Genomic DNA, 22,865 nt, shown 5'->3' on the forward strand with positions numbered 1-22,865 from the left:
AGGCTCTACTCAATCCCTCATCTTCGCGCTGGGGGCCTTGCGCTGGAGACCACAGTCTGTCCCTTCACTGGTTTACGTCTTCCTTCACGGTTCTCTGTAAGGTCTGATCATCCTCACGCACGTCCTTCACTCCCGTCTATGCCCATGCGTTTCACACGCGCTCGCGCTACCACGAGCAGGGCCTTCACTCTTCGGTCTGCTTGACACGCAGGGAGCTATTTTATTATTCTGACCTGTGACCTGACGCTTCATTGGTTCTTACTCTTAGCAGTTGATTCCCTTGGTTCATTATTTCATCTACAAATATTTGCTCCATCTTTCAGGCGTAGAGCTTATTTCTAGTTCTTGTCTTACTGCAACGGCCAGAATGAAACATGTGAAGTAACAGGGTTGTTAGATTTCTCTTTCTTTTTCCTGACTATGGTGAAGTTTTTTCTAGTATTTTATTAAAAATAATGCTGAATTTTATTTGAGACATATTTTATCATGTTATACAAGTATTCTTAGTTCTAGTTCACCAAGAATTACTAGGAAATATTTTTTGAGACTTACTTATTTTAAAGAGAGAGCATATGTGACTGAGGGGAGAGGCAGAGGGAGGGAGAATCTCAAGCAGATTCCCCCGCTGAGCACAGAGCCCAACACGGGGCTTGATCTCACGACCCTGAGATCATGACCTGAGCTGAAATCAAGAGTCAACGCTCAAGGGACTGAGCCGCCAGGCACCCCAAGAATTACCAGGAATTTAAACTATGAGTGAAGAAATCAGGGAGGGATTTAACCTGTTGCTAGGATTTTCACTGGATTCAGTTTATCTTTTATTTATCATGTTAAGGATTGACAAGGATTCTTTGATGAAACAAAAGAAAAATGAAATAAGGGCAAATAAAATTCGGAGCAGGGACCTGAGGGTGGGATAGTCACTCATAGGCTCTTCAGGAGAACATTACTGTTAAAATACCAAACCCACACACGTCTTGTTACATTCTTCCAACAGTTCACAAGTATCATCCTGTAATAAACAGGCAAGCAGTATTTCCTCTCCAGAAGCCGCAGCTAGTAAAACAAAGAACTGTACGGCAGCAGAGACTCAAAAATATATAAACGTGTCATTTAAATCTCTAAGGATTTAACATTTTGCTAATTCTAATGATACCGTGTTTATTCGAAGGTGAAGGTTAGTTGGGTGCGAGTGTTCAGTGGAGTCTGGAAAATCCCAAATTTGAATGACTTCAATACGCCGCTACACACACACGCACCAGGTCGCCCTGCACTGGATGCCGGCGAGCGCACACAAAGGCAAACACGAACCAGGAGCAGTACCTGTTTTGTCCGTCAGCAAGTACACCAGGCGCCCCAGGCCCTCTGGGATGGTGCTGGTCCGCACGACCGTGCCGGGGATGCTCTCGTCCTTCATGATCATCCATCCGTACGCAGCTTTGCCCATGTCCAAGTTCACACGCAAACTGCCAAACAAAACCGGTTCATCACAGTCGTTAGTTGGGTCCAAACCCACACAATACGTTCAAACTCATGTTTTCCATACAGACATATTATCTTTAATCTCACGTGAACTAAGTAGGTAACACCGTATTTCAGACTTTAAAATAAATGAATTTGTTGACACTTAAGCCAACAAACCTTTTTAGGTCCCTTATCATGTTTGTAGGCGATGGTAAACAGGCTCCTCACCCTGGTCCTCCAGCGGAGCGTGCAGAGGCAGATGCGGGAGGAGAAGGTGGATGTGCGTTAAGTACCCCCGCTCAGACACAAAGGAGAGATGGTGCGTGTGTAAGGAGATCAGGCAGCATCCCACTCGGAACAGATATTCGAAATGCACCATAACCTTCACCCGCTCATTTTACAAGAACAAACAGGATGCTTTCCTGGGACGATGACTGCCAGACCAAACACATCCTGGGAGGACTGGGCCCCTCAGAACACCAGGCTTCCGAGCCAGGGCAGGGACCTCCCTGAGGCCCGGGACGGTGGTGTGGCCTGAGCAGAAGCACCGTGGGGGAGAGCGGCAGGAGGTGGGATCAGGCGTGGCGGGGGCCAGACCATGGTGCAGATCGTGGGTTTCACAGTCAGGGCGATGGACAAAGGGCTCTTCTGTGACCTCAGCGGCACTCAACTCCCTGCGGGGCTCACTGACACACTCACTCTGCTCCCACCTTCACACGTACCCAGCTTTGCTCTCGTTCACATTCAGACTCAAGACCATTCAGATATGCTTCCAATTCTAGAAAAAAATCTGTGCCTGATTTGATTTGGTCAAGAAAATAGCAGATGTGGGGCGCCTGGGTGGCTCAGTCGTTAGAGGTCTGCCTTCGGCTCAGGTCATGATACCAGGGTCCTGGGATCGAGTCCCACATCGGGCTCCCTGCTCCGCGGGAAGCCTGCTTCTCCCTCTCCCACTCCCCCAGCTTGTGTTCCCTCTCTTGCTGTGTCTCTGTCAAATAAATAAATAAAATCTTTAAAAAAAAAAGAAAATAGCAGATGTGATATGTGATATAGCTACACAATGTGGGGAAGCTGCTGGCAGTCACTCATTATGACCAACATGGCAATTCATACAGATCTACCTACTAATAAACGCACTCTTGAGAAGCAACATGGAGGACTCAGTCAGTGGAGAGAGTCCAGTCTGTAGGTAAGTTAAAGAAAATTAAAATAATCATAATGAGCTATTTGTCCATAAAGCTCCTATCTTAAAAATCCTAAGAACTCTGCTGGTCAGAAAGAAGAGTTTTAATTGACAAGTACACAGACTTCCACAGGCAGGCAGGAAGTTTTCAAGAGTTCACGGGGTGCTGCTGGGCTTGGGGAGCAGTGGGAGCCCAAGGAGCACCTTCTGGGTTCATCCGCGCTGCTCTCTTCAAATCATGAACGGTAAGAATTTGTTATTTCACGAAATACTGAGTCACAGATAAACGCCAGGGGACTATTTTCGGCTTACGGCACACACCCGCAAGGCCAGTGAACAGAGAATGCGGATAATCTTCAAGGAAAAATAAAACACAAGTTCACTTTACAAGTGAAAACTATCATAGAAAATGTATCTTCAACTAAGACTGAAATACCACACAGGAAGCAGAAGCTTGAGTTTATACGCATCGTATATTTTGGTCAAACGTTCATATAGTTTGCTTTTTAATGTTAAAAATCTCTAGAAGCTCAAATCTCAAACACTAAGTTCACAGAGTAACCATAATTATCACCACTATACTTACTTTTTAGTAATGTGTTAATTTATAGAATTTTAAAATTTAGACCTCCGCTCGTCTAGTAAAGTACTTCACAGTAACATGACTTACGAACAAAAAAACATGAAGCCTACCATTTTGAGAATTACAGAGGTAGATAATAAGGTAATGGATACCAGTTATTTTAAGCTCATTTTATTGCTAGCTGACCCAACTGTGATCCATTTCAAATTAAGTGGAAAAGCTGTCTGCCATTTTAGACGGTCAAGTGAACACGAAGGCCATCGTGATCCTCACTGTGACACACACCGAAACGGAGCCCCTGGACTCTGCGGAGCGTCAGGAGTGTCAAGAAGGGGCACCAAAGCTGAGCACAGGAGCACAAGGCTGACCGCGGAGCAGGCACCTCCCAGGGGCTCTTTCCTGACCAAACAGTCCCGCCCAGCCTCACCTCACCACCGGGCAATGTCGGAGGAGGGAACCCGGGCCCTGGATAAACAGGAGGCCTACTTCCCTCAGTGCCGTGATGGGCCAGGACCCCGTCAGCCTGCATGGTGCCCGCTGCGTTCAGACTGTCCTGTGATACGATGGGGTGGTGGCGGTGGCACTTGGTGGCGCTTGGTGGCGCTCGGGCTCCCAGCCGAGCCAGGCCCTGCGCCTGCAGCGCTCCCCAGGGAATGCAGCCGCCCGAAAGGGCTCGCACACTCCTGCCTGCCTGAGGCGTATGTGTAGATCCTAATCTGAGCACAAATCATTTTAAGGACAAGTTCTATCAAAAGTAATCAAAGCTTTTTCCTGTCAATTGTCATCTATGGGAAATGGCACAGATGCCGTTTTATCTGAATCTCCCCCCAAATTTTTCATTTTGTGACATCTTTAACCTCTTTTCTGGGGTGCGGAGCCCGACATGGGGTCTGAACCCATGACCCCCAAAATCAAGACCCGAGCTGAGACAAAGCGTCGGATGCCCACTGAGTAAGCCATGCAGGCGCCCCATCCACCTCTTCCTGACACACCGTGGATGGCAAGGGATGGCACCAAGATCCTACTGGCTGAACTCTCCCAACGCTGGGCACGTGGAGGGTGACATTCAAGTCTCTGCTAGGAGTCTGGACCTCTGTCCTGGGCCTGAGACCAGTGTATTCTGTTGCCTGCAGACGATCCTACCTCAGACTCACCACAGATCCCTCTACATGAATATATACCATGGACGGTAACATTCCCCCTTCGTCTTCCGGTGCCAGACAAAACAAAACAGACAAATCTACTCTTTCTCAAGGAGGAGGAAACACTCCTTGGGACCACCTGTCACCTGAGCCAGAACTGCCGAAGGACTCCAGGTTCCTTTTCCCTTTCATTTCCCTTATCTCAATAATCAACTCTGGCCCGCTCAACCTCCCCAATTCTCTGAACCCCCTTTTTATGCTCCATCAGGAAGAAGCATGGCTAACTGAATTTTACAGGGTTAAGGTCAGGTATGACTTGTACTGATGGTTAATTTCCAAATTTACCAGTTCTATGATCTTGGACAAACGACCCACTTGATCTGAGCCTCGGTCACACACAGTACCTGTAAAACGCCCTCTAGGGTAGGGTCACTGTGGGTATTGGCACTAACGCATAAAAGCAGGTTACTGAATTATGTCACTGGAGCAGAGGATCACCGGTCTCCACAGTCGGGAGAAGGTTTTATAGAGAAGATGAGCCCTGAGCTAAAAGGGAATGGACCGGGGCGGGCAGCACGTCTGTGCACCACTAGGTGAAGGCAGGTCGTCGGCAAGGCTCCAGAGCTCAGAAGCTATAGATGCTACGTAAGTGGACGAAGGTGGGTGCACACCCAAGTACCCTGAGAGTCCGTCGGAACCGCATCCACCACTGCATACACAAGGGTACACAAAACGGACAGCCCTCGGCCCTAAGCAACAGAAAACCCGGTAAGGTGTGAAAGCAGTTTAAACTGGCATATGCAAAATTCTACATCACATTATTAAGTTTTTGAATGGGTGCGGGAAGATTAGAGATTGGAATGAAGTAGGAGAAATAAATGGAGCATCCGTGTTCCAGATCAACTGAAGCAAAGAAATGCCGGAGCCACAAGGAGAGTCAGAAGCTGCGAACGAGGCAGCGGGACGCCCGGGAGCGCACCAGGACCTGGGGCCCCCGGAGGCCTCCGAGAACGCACCCTTGCTCCGCGCCACACTTCGGGAGACGGGGCACAGTAAGGATGGTCTTCAGGGAGACTCACCTCTTCGCCTTCCGTTCAGAGTGACGTCAGCCCCACCTCCTCAACATCCCCCACGATCAAATATTAATCATAGGCTCAGATATCGGGGTGAGTGGCAACAAGGTAATTCAGGCCTTCCCCACCATCCAGAGTTGTTTCGGTGTCTACGTGGGGGCCACGTGAAATACTGCGTACACTTTGCACCAGCTGGAGCTCAGAGGACCACGAGTGTGTGTGTGTGTGTACTGACAGGTAAAACACACCACATAGCAGCAGCATAAAGGTATTTATGCAGGAGTGAGGCCAAATACGTGTGTCAATACGTGAAAGGGATAAATATTCCTATTAAAGGGCAGGCACTTCCTGCAGTTCATAAATAAGTAAAAGTACTAATTATATACAATTTGATACACCTTAAAATCAAATGTCTCTGGTCGTCTAAGAGTAAAGGAATGGCAAAGATATATAAGACCCCAAATGAAGCATGTTGGTTGTGTCAAAATATTCATAAGAAAGTTAACCAGGCAAAAAAAGACCAGATGGAAAGGCTGAAGGCAGGGACACCTGGGTGGCTCAGTCAGTTGAGCGTTCGGCTCAGGTCATGATCCCAGGGTCCCGGCATCGAGTCCCCTGCTCAGCGGGGAGCCTGCTTCTCCCTCTGCCTGCCCTTCCTGCCCCTTCCCGTGTTTGTGCATGTGGTCTCTCTCTGACAAATAAATAAATAAAATCTTAAAAAAAAAGAAAAAGAAAAAGAAAAGGTTGAAGGGAGAAAATCAGATGCTTTTCAAGGTTGGAAAAGCTCAGCTCAGCTCTCTACCGAAGGGGTCAGTAACTACAGTGAAACCAGGGCAGAGGTTGGAGGGGTGGGAGGAGGCGCCCCCAGCGCCCCCACTATCGTCCCCCGCACACAGAGCGGGGATGAGTCACGCCCTTGCCGGGCTGCAAGGCTGCGGCCGCAGAGGCCCACCCCTGCTCCGAGGTCGGGCCGGGGCACCGGGCCTTGCGGATCCAGGCTATGCACAGTGAGGCCCTGCTGGGTTCTGGGTTCTGGGAGCACCAGTGCACTCTCAGGAGTTTTCCTGAACTGGTTCAAAGAAAGCGTGTAATTACGGGAGCAGAACATGAGCCTGAGGCCACTAACACCATCTGTGTAAGCAAGTGAGGAAGACGGGGCAGAGAAAACATTTGACCCGAAGAAGGCAGGCAGAGTCAGCAGACGGGGAGAAGACCCAGAGGGCACTGGGCTTCTTGTTCGAGCCACACCCAACAGGTTGCTCTTCACATCTTCTTTGCACCTGTTTGACACATAAAGTCCCCCTTTAACTTATACTTAATTTACAAACTGCATCTATAGATCTTTCATGAAAAAGTACCACAGTCTAATTAAAAGGCAAATGAGATAAATATATTTGCAAACATGAAAGAGCTGCTCATTATTATATGAAAAGACAACACAAACTGAAACAAGAAGAGCCAGAAGGACAAAGGGCTGAAGAGTGAATCCAGCTACTGGTGCAGTAAATACTTTACCCTGCGAAGGAACAGAAGAGACCTCCTTAGGCCACAGCAAGAGTGAGGTACCCTCAACCCAAGAATGCAAACTCACAACCCCCAGACTCCAGAGCCTGAAACCTCCACCTCCAAGTATATACCAACTCTCGTGGGCCAACGGTGATGATAGTGTTTTGCTTTTTTGTAAATTTTTTTTTAAAGATTTTATTTATTTGACAGAGAGAGACACAGCGAGAGAGGGAACACAAGCAGGGGGAGTGGGAGAGGGAGAAGCAGGTTCCCCGCAGAGCAGGGAGCCCGATGCGGGGCTCGATCCCAGGACCCCGGGATCACGACCCGAGCCAAAGGCAGACGCTTAATGACTGAGCCATCCAGGCGCCCTGCTTTTTTGTAACTTCTAACTTTGAAGTCGTTTTTAGACTCACAGAAGTAGCAAAACCAGGGGAGATCCCGGGTGCTCCCCCAGTAGTGACACCTTAGGCCACGAAACACACTCTCCAAGCAGAACCAGTGTTACAACCCGATTAAGTCAAACGCAGGCTTTATTCAGGCTCTGTCAGGTTTGACACACACTCTTCTGCTTTATGTGTCCCAAGGACAGATTCGTGTCACACCCGTCCACCATCGGGATCAGACAGTTCCATCTCACAGTCCTCAGGTTAACTCCCAACAGCGCTAGCTGCCCCCAACCCGAACCCTGGCAACCGCTGAACTGTCCATCATTATAATTTTCTAACTTTAAGAACGTCCTATAAATGCCCAAGTTGTTCGATGTATCAGTACTTTATTCCTTTTTATTAATGGATAGTATTCATTGTATAGATAGACCATAACTTATCCAGGTCACATTTTTTTTTAATGTCACCTTGCATTCCCCAAATTTGCTATGATATAGTTGCACTTTGTTGTTAAAACAAAGCCTGCTTCATTCTCAAGAATAAAGTTTATCACATTTGGGGCCTGAAAATTTTACCTACCCTTGGAAAGTACTGCCAACAAAGTTAATCAGAAAGTTTCATTCAAATTTGTCTAACTTTCTTTATACAAAACTGCAAGAAAGTTCTGTGATCTTGGGTAATGGCAGGCTATCCTATTTGAACCAATGTTCCCACTGAAAACAATAAGAAATACTGTATAAAATATTTTTTAGATTTCTTAGAAGAAATAAGGAACTGACTAGATAGGAAGGAATTTCTGGGTTGAGCCCTCCTCAGTTTCTACAAAGGTTAAGTAATCATGTGCCAGGCCCCAAGAGTTTGAATTCTCTCTTCAGAAACAGGCTACCTGGGCAGGAGCAAAAACAAAGACCGGGACCATTAAAAGGTGGAGGTCCAACAAAAGGCCCTTCTTTCCACGGGAGGCAGGGCTGTGAGGGGATACACCATCACACTAAGGGGGAAGCTGGAAAGCGAGGCAGGTGCACATGGAGATGGCACCAGGCTCACACAATTCAGTGACTGTGAATCTCCAATTTGGGGGAAGATGTTCCAAGACAGGTGGTACCTCCAAGTACACCGCAGAAGCAAGTGTAGAGTTTTCAGAAACACATAACTTTCATCTTTGATCTCACATTACTCATAAAATTAGCCTTTCAAATACAATTACCAAAGAAAACCTCCCCAAATAAACCAAAAACAAAACCCAACAACAAACAGCACAGCACTCAGGGGGACTGTACTACGAGCGAGAGCCAGAAGGGAAAAACAAGAGAAAGGACCAACAAAAGCAGCAGATCCCGCACGTGACTGACACAGGCTGTAAAACAGGGAACACAGTGAAAACTAGAAAGACATCTGCACGGAAGAGACAAACGTAAAAATGAATAAATCAATGTGATGAAGACACCAAACAGAATTTCCCAAACTAAAAAGTATCAGTAACAAATTAAGAACTCAACTGGTTTGACAGCGGCCCAGATGCAGCCACAGATGAGGTCGGTGACTAGGAAGTCGGATTGCTGGGAATGGTACAAAATGGAGAATGGGGACAGAGGTGGAGAATAGGGAGGAACAGGGGAAACAAAGAGTGGGGTTAAGACGCTGAACAAGTCTCACATTCGTGTCCCCAAAAGAGAGGGGACAGAGCAGTATATAAGGGGACGACAACCCAGTTTTCTGGGATGGGAAAGGACCGATCCACAGACACAAGAAATGCACCGAATTCTGAGCATTGTATGAAAAGGAGCTTCTGTCCCCACACAGTGCCCAAGTGCAGAGCAACAACAAGACACAGGTTGGAAAACTGCCGTAGGGCGGAGGGTACCAAGGAGCAGCGTGGGGCACGCAGCGGAATCGTTTCAGGAAGGAAAGCCAAACAGAAATCTAGAGCATTCCAACAAACCCACAGTAAACAAAACAATAAAAATTTTTTTTTTTTAAAGATTTTATTTATTTATTTGAGAGAGAGAATGAGACAGAGAGAGCATGAGAGGCAGGAGGGTCAGAGGGAGAAGCAGGCTCCCTGCCGAGCAGGGAGCCCGATGCGGGACTCGATCCCGGGACTCCAGGATCATGACCTGAGCCGAAGGCAGTCGCCCAACCAACTGAGCCACCCAGGCGCCCCCAAAACAATAAATTTTTGACAGAAGGAAAATCATTCTATATGAAAGGCCTGACGTATAAGAAGAAATGAAGAAACACATGGATACACCAAAATGCATAAGGAATGTAGAAAACGACAGTATCTTTGGGACTTAAGAATGACTTGGATTAAAATACACGACAAAAACGGCACAAGGTCGAAGGGGTGCAGGGAGGTAAACGTTACTCCGAGACAATAACGTAAAGGAAGTAACTACCTGCAGATCTGATAGATTGAAAATAACGATCTCAGTTCACAGGCTAACTACTAAAAGAACAAATACGGCTTAAAATCTTCCAAACTAGTAGAGAAGAAAGTGGAACTATACAAGAATTATAAAATGGTAAGACAGGAGGAAAATACAGAACAGGGGAGTCATACTAAAAAAACAAAATAAGATGATAGGTTTAAACCAGGAATACAACAGAATCACAGTAACTGTGTAGGCAGTTTGTCGGAGTAGGTAAAAATGAAACGTAAGAGACACACACACACACACACACACACAAAAGGGAAAGTGCAAAATGGAGCAAGCCAAGCCCATTACAGCCAGCCGGCATGGCTATATGAACATAACACGAAGTAGAATTTAATGCAAAAAGCTTTCACAGAGGGGCGCCTGGGTGGCTCAGCGGGTTAAGGGTTTGACTCTTTCAGCTCAGGTCATGGTCTGGGGGTTATGGGGTCAAGCCCCGCGTCAGGCTCTGTGCTCAGCTTGGAGTTTGCTTGAGGATTCTCTCCCTCCTTCTCCCTCTCTCTCCCCCATTCTAATAAATAACTCTTAAAAAAAAAAAATTTTAGCAGAGATAAAGTCACTTTATAATGAGAAAATGCTTAATTCAGCAGAAATATATAAGTTTAAATTTGTATACTCTGATACCAAAGCCACAAAATATATAATGCCAGCAATAGAATTCCAGAGAAAATAGATTCCCAATACCAATGGGAGATTTCCACCTGACGCTTTGCAAGTGTGACAGAAGGCACAGAAAAGCCAGCAGGGTGTGGAGAAACTGAAAAACAAAATTAACAATCTCGGCCTAACAGACTTGCACACATTCCAGCAATCCAACACCCAGGTTTAAGTCAACCAAACACCCAGCCCTACAATGCGTCTCAGCAAACGTTCATGCATCTGAAATGACTAAGATACACTCTTCGACAACAACATAAAAAACTAAATATGAACACAGAGAATAATTAGAAAATGCAAATATGCTTATAATAACCACAGGTCAAAGAAGAAATCACAGTGGAAATTCTGTACTGACAGTAACAAAAATACCACATACAGAAGCGTCTGGGATGTAGCCAAAGCAGTACTTCTGTGTGAATTTATAGCCTCAATGACATATTCAGAATGGGAAAAAAGGCTGAAAACTCGTAACTGAGACATCTATCTCAAGAAGAGTAACACAAACCAAAAAAGGTGTGAGGAGAGAAGATAATAAATTAGAGATATATTATATAGCACAAAGAATCAATAAAGCCTAGAGAAGGTTTTCCTAAAAAACTTCTACAGCTTATACATCTACTAGAAGACGGATCAAGAAAAACAGAAAAGAGAAACAAGTATCAAGAGTGAGTGACAAAGATCAACACCACTGACCCTACACATATGAGGCAAAAGGAAAACATTATCAACAGGTTTGTGGGAATACACTTGAATCCGGGCACAGGGGACATATTTCCTGAAAACTGTAACTGCAAAACTGACTGAAAAAGAAATTAAAAACTTGAAATCAACTTTTCTATTTAATTATTTACAACTATTTGATAAATATATTTAACCTATTAAAGACACCAACTCTGCCAAATATCTTTTCACAGTAAAAAGTTCAGGCCTCCCTAATGTGTAAATATCAAGGAATAAATCATTATAATTTTACAGAAAATATTTTAGAGAAGAGAAAATGAAAGACCTGTCAACATAATCATGAGAATGGCATGCCCCTGACACTAAACACCACAAGGAAAGTTACAGCAGAGTCAGTCATATGGAGCAATGCAAAAATTCCACAAAAATTACAGTGGGATCCAGTAACACAAAAAGGATGGTATATCATGATTAAGTTGCATCTTTTCCCCAAAGAATAAAGGCAGGTACCACATTGGAAAGTCAAACAATATAATTTTTCATATTAAAATATTAAGGAAAAATTTAAAGATAAAATATTTCAATAGATTTAAAAAATCTATCAAAAACTATATTCATAATTTTAAAACAAATTTTAGCAAAATAGTAATAGGAAAAACTTCCTCAGGGGGCTCCTGGGTGGCTCAATCGGTTAAACGTCTGCCTTCGGCTCAGGTCATGATCTCAGGGTCCTGGAATCAAGCCCCGCATAGGGCTCCCTGCTCAGAGGGAGTCTGTTGCTTCTCTCTCTCCCACTGCTGCTCCCCACCTGCCCCCCACTCGTGCTCTCTCTCTTGCTCACTCAAATAAATAAAATCTTTTAAAAAAAAACTTCCTTAGTATAAAAAGGGTTTCTATAGGGCGCCTGGGTGGCTCAGTTGGTTAAGCGACTGCCTTCGGCTCAGGTCATGATCCTGGAGTCCCTGGATCGAGCCCCACATCGGGCTCTCTGCTCGGCAGGGAGTCTGCTTCTCCCTCTCCCACTCCCCGTTTGTGCTCCCTCTCTCGCTGTGTCTTTCTCTGTCAAATAAATAAATAAAATCTTAAAAAAAAAAAAAAAAGGGTTTCTATAAAAATGTATAGCATACTTGATGAAATCTTGGAAGTTTTGCCTTTTACGTTGGAAACAAAAACAGTCTATTATTAGTACTTCTGCTTAACGTTGTATCAGGAATCTTTGATACAGCGATAAGGGAAAGAAATAAATGGTGCAGGAATCAAAACTGTCATTATTTACTGATGATACAATTACCTATAGAGAAAATCCAATAAGCCACAGATTAATAATTGAAATCAATAAAGTTTTACCAAAATTGATGGTTTCAATCATTTTATAGAAGTCATCTGATTTCTCCATACCAGTAACAAATACAAAGGAAACAGTTCTTTCAAAACCTACAGTATTTACAATAGCATTTAAAAAATATCAAGTATCTAAGAATAGCTCTAATAAAAGTTGTGCAAGATTTCTAAGAAATTTTTTAAAATTTGAGATACCGAATACCTAAAAAATTAAGAGTTATGTTGGGGCGCCTGGGTGGCTCAGTCGGTTGAGCAGCTGACTCATGATTTCGGCTCAGTTCATGATCTCAGGGTCACAGGATCGAGCCCTGTGTTGGGCTCCATGGTCAGCAGGGAGTCTGCTTGAGATTCTCTCCCTCTGCCTGCCCACCCCCCCATAAATAAATACATCGTTTTTTTGTTTTTTTTAGATTTTATTTATTTGACAGAGAGAGACATAGCAAGAGAGTGAGCACAAGCAGGGGGAGTGGGAGAGGGAGAAGCAGGCTCCCCGCAAAGCAGGAGCCCGATGTGGGGCTTGATTCCAGGACCCTGGGATCATGACCTGAGCCGAAGGCAGACGCTTAATTACTGAGCCACCCAGGCGCCCCTAAATAAAAAAATCTTAAAGAAAAATTTAGAGATAGGCTAGATTCATGGTCTGGAAGATATAGTATTAAATGCAAACAGCCAGGGAGAACAAGGTTGCTCTTGAAGAGCACAAGGAGGAAGGCCCTTTCTAGGAACCACTAACTCAGGACAAAGGTGTGTGAGTTCTGGCTCAGGAACAGGCAAACCCCCCAAGGGGACAGCACAGGAGACCCAGAGCGGCCTATGCGTGTCTGAGTCCTAGCGTATGACAGAGGGGCTCTCGTCACTGAGGAACAGTCTTTCTTACAAGGCATGCTGAGACAACTGGTATGGTAGTGGTACATGAAAATCCTGTTTCACGCTATAAAAAAAGGTTGTCAAAGACAACGCTGCTATGCTTTCAGAAGCTAATGCAGGAGGACAGCTCCATCATCCAGAGCACAGAACAGCTTCCTAAACAACATACAGAGAGAGTGTAACCAACAGCAAAAAAGACTTATATATTTGACTATGCAAAATTAACATTTTTTCATAATTTCACCAATAGTAAAAATTCAAGCTATAGACTGAGAAAGACTATCAGTAAAACATGGACCTGAAAAGAACACCCGTATCCTGCCCAGTAGGGCCAACTCTTTCAGGTTAGGAGAGCTGGGGACAGTCTTCTGTGACTGGATGCTCCACTCTCTGGGCCTGTAGGTCCAGGCCTGCACACCTGTGGCCTCAGTGATTCTTCCTTTCTCTGCAAGGGTAGCACCAGTTTGCAGCGGGGCAGCTCTATCAGCCTGTTTCCTGCCTGTCGGATTTGGGGGGTCCAACAGGCTTCCCTCATTTCAGCCTGTCTCTTGTTCCTTCCAGCTCAAGCTGGTAATGCTCCTGCTGATCCAGGATTCTCAAAAGCTGTGTGTGTCTCCCATGTGTGTTACGGGGGTCCACACGACCTGACAAGAGGCTTCTGCACACATCTCTCCTGGATAACCCCATCCGCTCCAGGCTCCGGCCAAGCGGGTGAGTGAGTCCATGAGTCACATACCTAACCTCTTCAGCAAAAAGCTGTCCAGCAACACCCTTGGCCTCTATCCTGTGCATGCTTTACAAACCGTGAATTTTCTAATATTAGTATCTTTTGCAATCTGGATAGGCTGCAAATTTCCACCACCATTGACTGGTTTCCTAGGTTGGAAACACTTTTTTCCCCAAGCATGCTAAATGGAAAAGGAGGCCCTCCTGAGATGTTAAGAGAGTTAATTTCTAGGTTCTGAAGCAAATTCTGTACCCATGTTACCTGAAATTTTCGATACTCGATTCTTACTGTTGCAGCACTCTGAGCAGAGCTGGCTACTCACTCCTTCGGGCAGTTAGGTGGCAGAATGGGGGCCCCGCTGCCCAAGCCACAGGGCCCCCACCGACTGCAGTGCTTTAGATTTTTTTTTTTTTTTTTTTGAGAGAGAGAGAGAGAGAGCATGAGGGGGGGAGGGTCAGAGGGAGAAGCAGACTCCTCGCTGAGCAAGGAGCCTGATGCAGGACTCGATCCCGGGACTCCAGGATCATGACCTGAGCCGAAGGCAGTCGCTTAACCGAGCCACCCAGGCGCCCTGCAGTGCTTTAGACAAGACGGGCCCATGTGTTTCTCAGAAGGGACAGAGTCCTCACTGGCAGCACCTTTCTACCCCCATCACCCACGCGTGCCCCCGTGAGAGTAAAAAGGTCCCTCTGACCCAGCACTGATAGGAGTTTTCTGGACCATCAGTGAGAACACGACACAACACTTGGAAAGCATGTGGGGAGAAGAGCTACTGAACCAACAAGCAACCACAAGTACCTGGCCTGATGGGGCCACGAAGAACTCTGACGGTTTGTGTTTTGTTACGAGTGACACAAACAATGCAGGGAACATATATCTATTTCAATTACAAGAGTTAAACCCTGAAATGTTTTCCTTGAAAGACAAAGTAAATTATATCAGGTGGCTCAAAAATATTTTATTCTGTCAAGAAAAATTTCTATGAAACAGCCTACGTTTGTTAAATTTGAAAAGCCTTTGAACCAACCAAACACACCAGAAACAGACTCACAGACACAGAGAACAAATGGGTGGTTACTACAGGGAAGGGTGAAGCAGGTGAAGGGGATTAACAAGTACGAACCTCCAGTTAAAAAATAAGGGGGTCATGGGGATGAGACGTGCAGCACCAGGAGGGTCGCTGGTAAGACTGTAGTAACTGCATGGCCACCGACGGTGAGCGGACTTACTGCAGGGAGCATCTGCTAAGGCACAGAGTTGCCCAAACCCTATGCTGGACACCTGAAACTAATGTAACACTGTACTTCCATTAAAAACATGTGTTAGGTCAATAGAGGAAAAAGCACTTAACTTTCCAAAATTGTGCACTTTCAAAAAAAAATTTTTTTTAAATCTATCCTTTATTAAATTGAAAAGCGTATTTAGCAAATACTAAAACATATTACTATTCATATTTTATGGAAACTTTGCAAAGGAAAACAAACTTTGTTGAATCAAATGTAAACATGAATTCCCTAAATCAGCATCCTAGGCTTTTCACATTTTACAGTTTTCATTCCTTCTGCCACATTTGTCTAACTGCATTCTCAAACTGTGAAAAACAAGGCAAAGGATCGTGTTGAAGTAGGCGTGAGACATTTTGGAGCTAAAAAGAGGTGCAGGTATAATTCTGTCTAGTAAGTCTCTCACACTTGACTGAACATGTAAATATAAAACTGTTGACTGGAGGGGCACCTGGGTGGCTCAGTCACTGAGCATCTGCCTTCGGCTCAGGTCATGATCCCGGGGCCCTGGGATCGAGTCCCGCATCGGGCTCCCTGCTCGGCGGGGAGCCTGCTTCTCTCTGCCTCTGCCTCTCTCTCTCTCTCCCTCTCATGAATAAATAAATAAAATCCTTAAAAAAAAAAAAGAGTTTCTTATGGGGCACCTGGGTGGCTCAATCGTTAAGTGTCTGCCTTCGGCTCAGGTCATGATCCCGGGGTCCTTGGATCAAGTCCCACATTGGGCTCCCTGCTCTGCGGGGAGCCTGCTTCTCCCTCTCCCACTCCCCCTGCTTGTGTTCCCTCTCTCACTGTGTCTCTCTCTGTCAAATTAATAAATAAAATTAAAAAAACAACAACAAAAACACCTGTTGACTACAAAACCAGAACAAGACGAACTTGTAGAAACTTAGTACATTCCTCATTTTGTAAAGACTTTTAAAAAGGCTATATAAGCTAAACAACAACAAAGTTCTGTTTTTGTGTAAATGCTGGTATATTTATATATATATAAATATGCACATTCATATTTATAAGTCTATATATGTACACGTATCTGAAAAATTTTATAGTTCTTATCAATAGTAAAATTACAGATAATACCTATTTCTTTCTCTTGTTATCAGGTATTATCTAATTTTTTACTATAAGTATATATACGACTGAAATATAAAAAAAACCACTGAAAATTAGTATCGGCCTAAAAATGCTTATAACGTATTATATTTCGTAACTATAGTTCATTTTTCCTGTTAATTTGACAAAAGAAATGTGAAGTCTCTTTATACTGTCATTATGCTGAACAAATTAGAGCGTCCAAAGGAATAAAATATTTCATTAAAAAATATAATAAAAATTTGAATAGTGTTCAGCGGCTTCCACCAGTTAAATACAGAAGTGCTCCAGAAAAAAGAAGGCCCACTAGGCCTTCTGCACTGTATGAGAGTCTTGAAAGGGACAACATAAAAACACCTTAGAACTGACAAAAGCAACACAAATGAAGAAAAACAAGATTAATGAAGCAAAAGCACAAACCAAGGCAAAACAAAACAACACAGGATTTACTAAGAAAATAGGTGTTTGTTCGATGGATGCAGGAGCAGGAGACTTTTGTTGGCAGTTGAAGGAGAAGAGAGGAGTGTGCTAACAAGCTAACACCTGCAGGCCGGTCCCTGTGGACACAGCCTGAGCAGGCGAGGAGGGGCTCCCACCAGGCAGGGGGGCTCGCACCGGGGAGGGGGGCTCACACCCGGTAGTGGGGCTGGTTCACACCAGGCAGAGGGGTTGGTTCACACCGGGCAGGAGGGCTCGCACCGGGCAGGGGGGTTGGCTCACACTGGGCAGGGGGTTCCTGTTGGGCAGTGGGGCCCCAAGCTCACACCTTCCAGCACTAAGTGCTGCTGGTACCTAGTGGGCTGTGTGTGGGGTGCTAGGCATGTGGCCTTCTTTCCCGTGGGGAATTGTAGAAGGAATCCTTGTCGGCCTCGGACTCGAGTCAGGAAGCTCCTGGGGAAAGCTGTGACATTCATTCAAAGCAGAAATGACATCAAGGTCCTTGATCTAGGGAGCAACAACGTCAAGCTAAATCAGCAGATACAATCCACAGAAATGGGTGGTTGAGCGGACACAGAGAGTAAGGGAAGGCAGGCTTCCAAGGCTACTTTTGGGAAACATACCCACTGGCGTGCTACGTCTGGCAGTGAACTCTGTATTGCATTTACTGTAAAAGAGTGAAAACACTAGCAACACAGACTTATCACATTTGCAAGCTGGCTTTCCTTTGGGGCCGTTCTTTCCACGCGCTGCACTGAGGACGTGGTGCGTGCCATGCACCAGGCTGGGGCTGCTGGAGCGGCAGTAAGCTGAGCCAAGGCGCGCTCTGCCGGGTTCCATGCATGCTTCAGGCCTACGACTGCATCCACGTCCCCATGGGACACTGGGCGACGTGCCCGGCACAGATCAGGGCTGTGGGGGGATGGTGACTAGGCATCCGGGCTGAATGCGTTCAGACCAGGAACTACCCGCTGGACCATCCCATCTGAAGGGGTCAGTTCTGGGAAGACTGATCAATAGCTATATTCTGCCTGTTTCCACTTACCCAGTGAGTTTCTGGGGACACAGCTCTGTCACCAGAGCGCCCTGCTGGCACTCGGTACGCATCTAGGTGCTAACGATGACACCGCCTGACAGCTCGACCGATGGTCTGCACACTTGCAGCTCCTCAGAGCAGGGCAGGACCTCTGTGACGGTCTGTTCAGTGAGGGTGTGACGAGCCCTGGGGCACGCCCTGCACTCTGTTCTAAGCACGGAGCCAAACGCGGCCCCTTTCCTCACGGAGCGTGGTGAGCACAGAGCATCAGAAAAGCAAGACCAAGTATCAATGACCAGTGGAGACGTCAGCAGAATTAAATCAGGCTGCTGTGATACCAAGAGGCTGGCTGGCAGTGAGCACTGAGCCCAGGTTAGGAGAGGCTTCCTGCAGCACACACGGCTGAGAAGGGCCAAGCCTGGAGTGTGGTGTGGTGGTGGAAGGAAGCACACAGGGCTGGGAAGGCAGGCTGGCCCCATCAGGCATGACGCTGAGGCGGTCAAGGGGAGAGTGTCCACGGGAGTAGGTGTTCCAGTTCCAGCAGAAACAGCCGTGAATGCACACGACTGCGTGTTCTCGGAGGGGCGGAGACGAGCTCCCCGTCTCAACCAGCGAGTGGGGGCTGGATGGAGCGGGCTGTACACAGGACACTGTCGTGGGCACGGCACCCGGGGGCACGCCACAGCCCCGCTTTAGAGACGTACGTAAGTGGAAGGGACAGCACCTTTAGACAAACTTTTGGAGAAAGCTGGTCTGTAAAGAAGCCTTTCCCTTCAGAATGTTTCCATCCTTGCGCAAGACTGTTCTAGTCTATGTTACTCTGCTCTGGGTTACAGAAGATGCTTATTCTAGCTTCATGCTTTATACATGATTAGGCTTGAACTGCTCATTCATGTAAAAATTTTCAGTCACATATATGAAGCATTTTTTTGAAATATACTTTGTGGAAATATTTTAGAATGGACTTATATATATCCGTACTATAAATATTAGTAAAGTAAACTCATTAGGCATCTAATATTAACTATTTAGATCCCAATTTCAAGTTAAATGAGTTATCATTTTGAAAAATTGTTCATATTAAAGTCTGTCTTACTCAATATTTTATCTCACTTGACAGATATATTAGATGGTTTCTGAAAGATAACTTAGTGACACATATAATCCAAAGGTACTAGAAGTCTACTGGCAGTAAACAAAACTGTTTGTTTTATCAAGAAATATCTCCCAATTCTTGAATATACTATCAAAACATTCATATAAGGAAAAGCACCAGATTTCTAGATTATTCTAACAAAACTGACTTTGCCCCCCCAAAATATTATTTTCTATAGAAGCATTCCTTAAGATTCATCAGAGTTGTTGGCTCCTTCCTCTTTAGCTTTGTGTGGATAACTTCTTCCATGCTGCCAAAGATAAATTTCAATAAAATCAAACTCAATGAAATCAGTTACTTGTTTTCTCTTAATTCTTACACCTACCTGATGGGAATGATGTAGGAGAAGAGGAGGAGGAACCGAAACAGGTTGCGGTACCACGGGCCTACAAATCCTTGTAAGGTTACCATAACAACCGAGAGAGCAACTAAAGCCACAAACAGTGCTTTGGTCAGCTGATTGAGTTCAAGGTCCAACAAACCAACCTGAAAGAAAAACACAGAATTAGGGCATAACCATAATGTCCCTAACATGACTAATGTGAATACGTGATAGTGATGAATGACACCCTTAAATTCCCTCTTGTACTGACCTTAGCTATAATGAAATACAAAACGGTATTAACTTTACTCTTCTCCTGAAAAGCCTCTTAGAGATTTAAGCAGAATTTCTGAAAGGGAGTCATGATCCCCAGGAAATTCCCAGAAAGGATTTACTGAGACAACAGGAGTCCAGGGTATCCAACCAAAAAACACCCAGATCCTTTCTCAAGATGAAGATGCTATGACAGCCGACTGGGGCAGACTGGGACAGGGGGTGGGGGTGCAGAGGACGGCAGAGACTTGCTCAGTCTGTGGAGAGTGGATGTGTGTGTCTCTCCGCATGTGCTATGCCAGCTACCTGATGCTTAAGTGCATTCCACGTAAGGATTTTATGTTCACGTAGAAGCTCCCAGGAATAGGACAGTGTCTGTCATCCCTCTCTGCCAGGAGGGTCTCTAAAAAAACCTTCTCTGAATCAAGCAGAAAAGCAACAGACAAGGTAGTTAGCTTGACTGAATACCTTTTTAATGTGCACAAATCCTACACTTTAGGTTCTCCCAAAAAGGTATACAACCCCAAATTCATTCTGTGGATCGTGTCCTAGCTGAGCAGACCGTGAGGGGAAGCTATGTCCATGGGAATGAACTCATTTTGGGGTGCATTCTGTGTGGGATCTTGGAAACGGTGAGAAGCAGTGTTCATTGCTCAAGTCAGAAGTGATCTCAAGCTCTGGTGGTCCGCACGCTGCCCTCCCCTGCTAAGTGGCCTGGTTGAAGGACCACAGTGTGGTACAGCATGTGGGTGGACACAGGGGTGGGGTCTTGGGCTTTGCAAAAAGGCTTCAGAACCACACAGTGGGAGAGGTGGGGTCGCACAGCAATGATATTTCCTCGGGAATCAAAATGGGGCTCATCTGAACGCTGGTTCTGCCACCTCACAGTAGGACCTTGGGCAAACTGTACACCCATTTTCTTATCTGTAAAACAGGGTTACAGAAGTGCCTCCCTAACAAGACTCAGGGGGTTAAAGACAAAGCACAGCTCCTGGGACAAAGTAAGCCACACACGTTCTCCTGTTCTCGTTCTTTGAGTTAGAAAACACTGAGATCTGAATCTGCATTTCCCACCTCTGTGGCCTTGGCCTTACCCTGCCTACCCTCGCTTTTCTCATCCCCAAGCTGTGGCTCCCCACCTGCTAGCCAGGTGGGCTCCCTGACGGCCATGGAGAACCCACAGTCGCCCCTGTTGACTGCCCACCCTGCCTACTCCTCACTCACGGGACCCTGACGGGGACCGAGTCCTACCACCCCTGTCAGTTCACCACCATCTGAGCTCCTCCCGAATCTCGTACAAATTGTGAAAGAGAGTAATCTAAAAAGAAAGTGATTGCCACAACTTTGATAAAATAAACGAGATACTACAATTCTCAAACTAAAACGTTTGAGAATTACTGAGCTAATTAACTAGTAACTTGGCTTATTTTTTAGTACTTTTGAAAACCCCTAATTTTGGCCAAAACGAGGTTAGCTTTCCCCATGTCTCAGTCTTTGGTCTGTATCTGGTTGTGATTGACATCTGCCACAGACTTGCATGAAAACATTCGAACCCATAGTTAGAAAAAAACACCAAATTTTGTCAGAAAGTGCAGCTAAGTGTAGCTAGGACGAAATCCACTCATTAAATAAATGGAAGGTCTACTGAGCTTTCTGCTACAGTGTAAGGTGATGAAAAATGAGCCCACTTGAGATTCCACCTGCAAGAAACAGCCAGTCTAGTAGGAAAAATAAGATGAAGACCAGTGATAAAATTACAAAACACCAAGTTTTCTTGTCTAACCCAGCTGCTGCCGGATGCCACTCCTAGGCCTTTACGAACAGCCTGGAAACACGGGAACCACAAGAAGCCAGAAGTAACCCCTGCCGTTTGTCTAGAGCCCGGGTTCTACCTGCTCACCCACCAGGACACGGCGGTGTGTGCGTCCTGGGCGGGGCTCGGGAATCCCGCGACAGGCCCCGCCCCGTGGCCCCGCCCCAGAGGCTCCCCGCGCCACCCATAGGCCCTGTCCCTGTGGCCCCGCCCCGTGGCCCCCCGCTCCACCCCATAGGCCCCGCCCCCGTGGCCCCGCCCCAGAGGGTCCCCGCTCCACCCCATAGGCCCCGTCCCTGTGGCCCCGCCCCAGAGGCTCCCCGCTCCACCCATAGGCCCCCGTCCCTGTGGCCCCGCCCCCGTGGCCCCGCCCCACCCATAGGCCCCGCCCCGTGGCCCCGCCCCAGAGGCTCCCCGCTCCACCCATAGGCCCCGTCCCTGTGGCCCCGCCCCCGTGGCCCACGCCCCCCCGTGGCCCCGCCCCAGAGGCTCCCCGCTCCACCCATAGGCCCCGTCCCTGTGGCCCCGCCCCCTGTGGCCCCGCCCCCCGCCCCCGGGAAGAAAGCGCGGGGCCTGGGGGCCGTGGTGCGGTCTGGGGTCGCCTGCTGAGCCCGCGGGCCGGGGCCACGCAAGTTGGCGCGCGGCCGCAGGGGCCTCCCGGTTCTGCACGAGCGGCCACCGTCGGGCCAGGGGTCAGCGCGAGGCCCTCCACCTGCAGGCCCCTCCGCAGGGGACGGGCGGGCGGCACAGGAGCCCTTGCGAGCTTCTGGAAACTTCCGGCAGGCCGCCCCGTAAGAGCCCTTGAGAACCGGGCCGCTCGAGAGCGCGCCCGGATCTACCCACCGCGTTTCAAGAGCAGCGCAACGAGGACGAGTATCTTGCAATCTCCGCTACTTCAACTACTACACAGTTTATGCCTGAATTACTGAGAAAAATGGGCTTTTGGATTAGAATGAAGAAAAATTACGCCGAGGAAGTAGCGCATGTTTCAAAGCCCAGACCCTGTGCTGTGACAAAGGAGGCCTGAGTGTCAGGCCTCCCGAGGGTCAGATGAAGTCATTATTCACTCAGTCAGGGAAAAAAGACCCAATTACCTCAACCTAAAGATGCTATCAATGAATGCAAAGTGCATATTTTACTCTATTCATCCAAATCCCATTAAAAAGTGAAAGGAATGATTTAATCTGGCCTTGCAGAGTTGGTCTTTTTTCTGTAATAAAATAAAGAATCACTGTCTTGCAAAATGCATAACCACCACCTCACACTCTCCCTGCATCCCAGCAGTGAAAGACTGTAAAAGCTGGGACAAAAACAGTCAGAAATGAATACACAGTTTCCTTTGAAGAAATGCCACCTATAGGACCGCAGTGAAAAGCAGCCCCCTGCCCACTGCTACGC

At 46.6% G+C, this 22,865-nt stretch overlaps 1 protein-coding gene across 11 annotated transcripts in view; it reads right to left on the bottom strand.

Moving 5' to 3' along the window:
• ATP9B (ATPase phospholipid transporting 9B (putative)) overlaps window positions 1–22,865 on the bottom strand; it is a 229,832-nt gene that overhangs the window by 71,183 nt on the left and 135,784 nt on the right. For all 11 annotated transcript variants that reach the window (XR_004677674.1, XM_034996241.1, XM_034996244.1 and 8 more), the window contains 2 exons: window positions 19,385–19,545; window positions 1,324–1,466 (listed from right to left, as the gene is read on the bottom strand). Coding sequence is in view for 10 of the 11 variants with exons in the window: in XM_034996241.1 (XP_034852132.1) it covers window positions 1,324–1,466; window positions 19,385–19,545 (304 nt within the window). In the remaining variant the exon portion in view is untranslated. The remainder of the gene's footprint in view (window positions 1–1,323; window positions 1,467–19,384; window positions 19,546–22,865) is intronic.

Source organism: Mirounga leonina, unplaced genomic scaffold, assembly GCF_011800145.1.
Source record: "Mirounga leonina isolate KUSES-001 unplaced genomic scaffold, KU_Mleo_1.0 Mir_93, whole genome shotgun sequence".
Lineage (NCBI taxonomy): Eukaryota > Metazoa > Chordata > Mammalia > Carnivora > Phocidae > Mirounga > Mirounga leonina.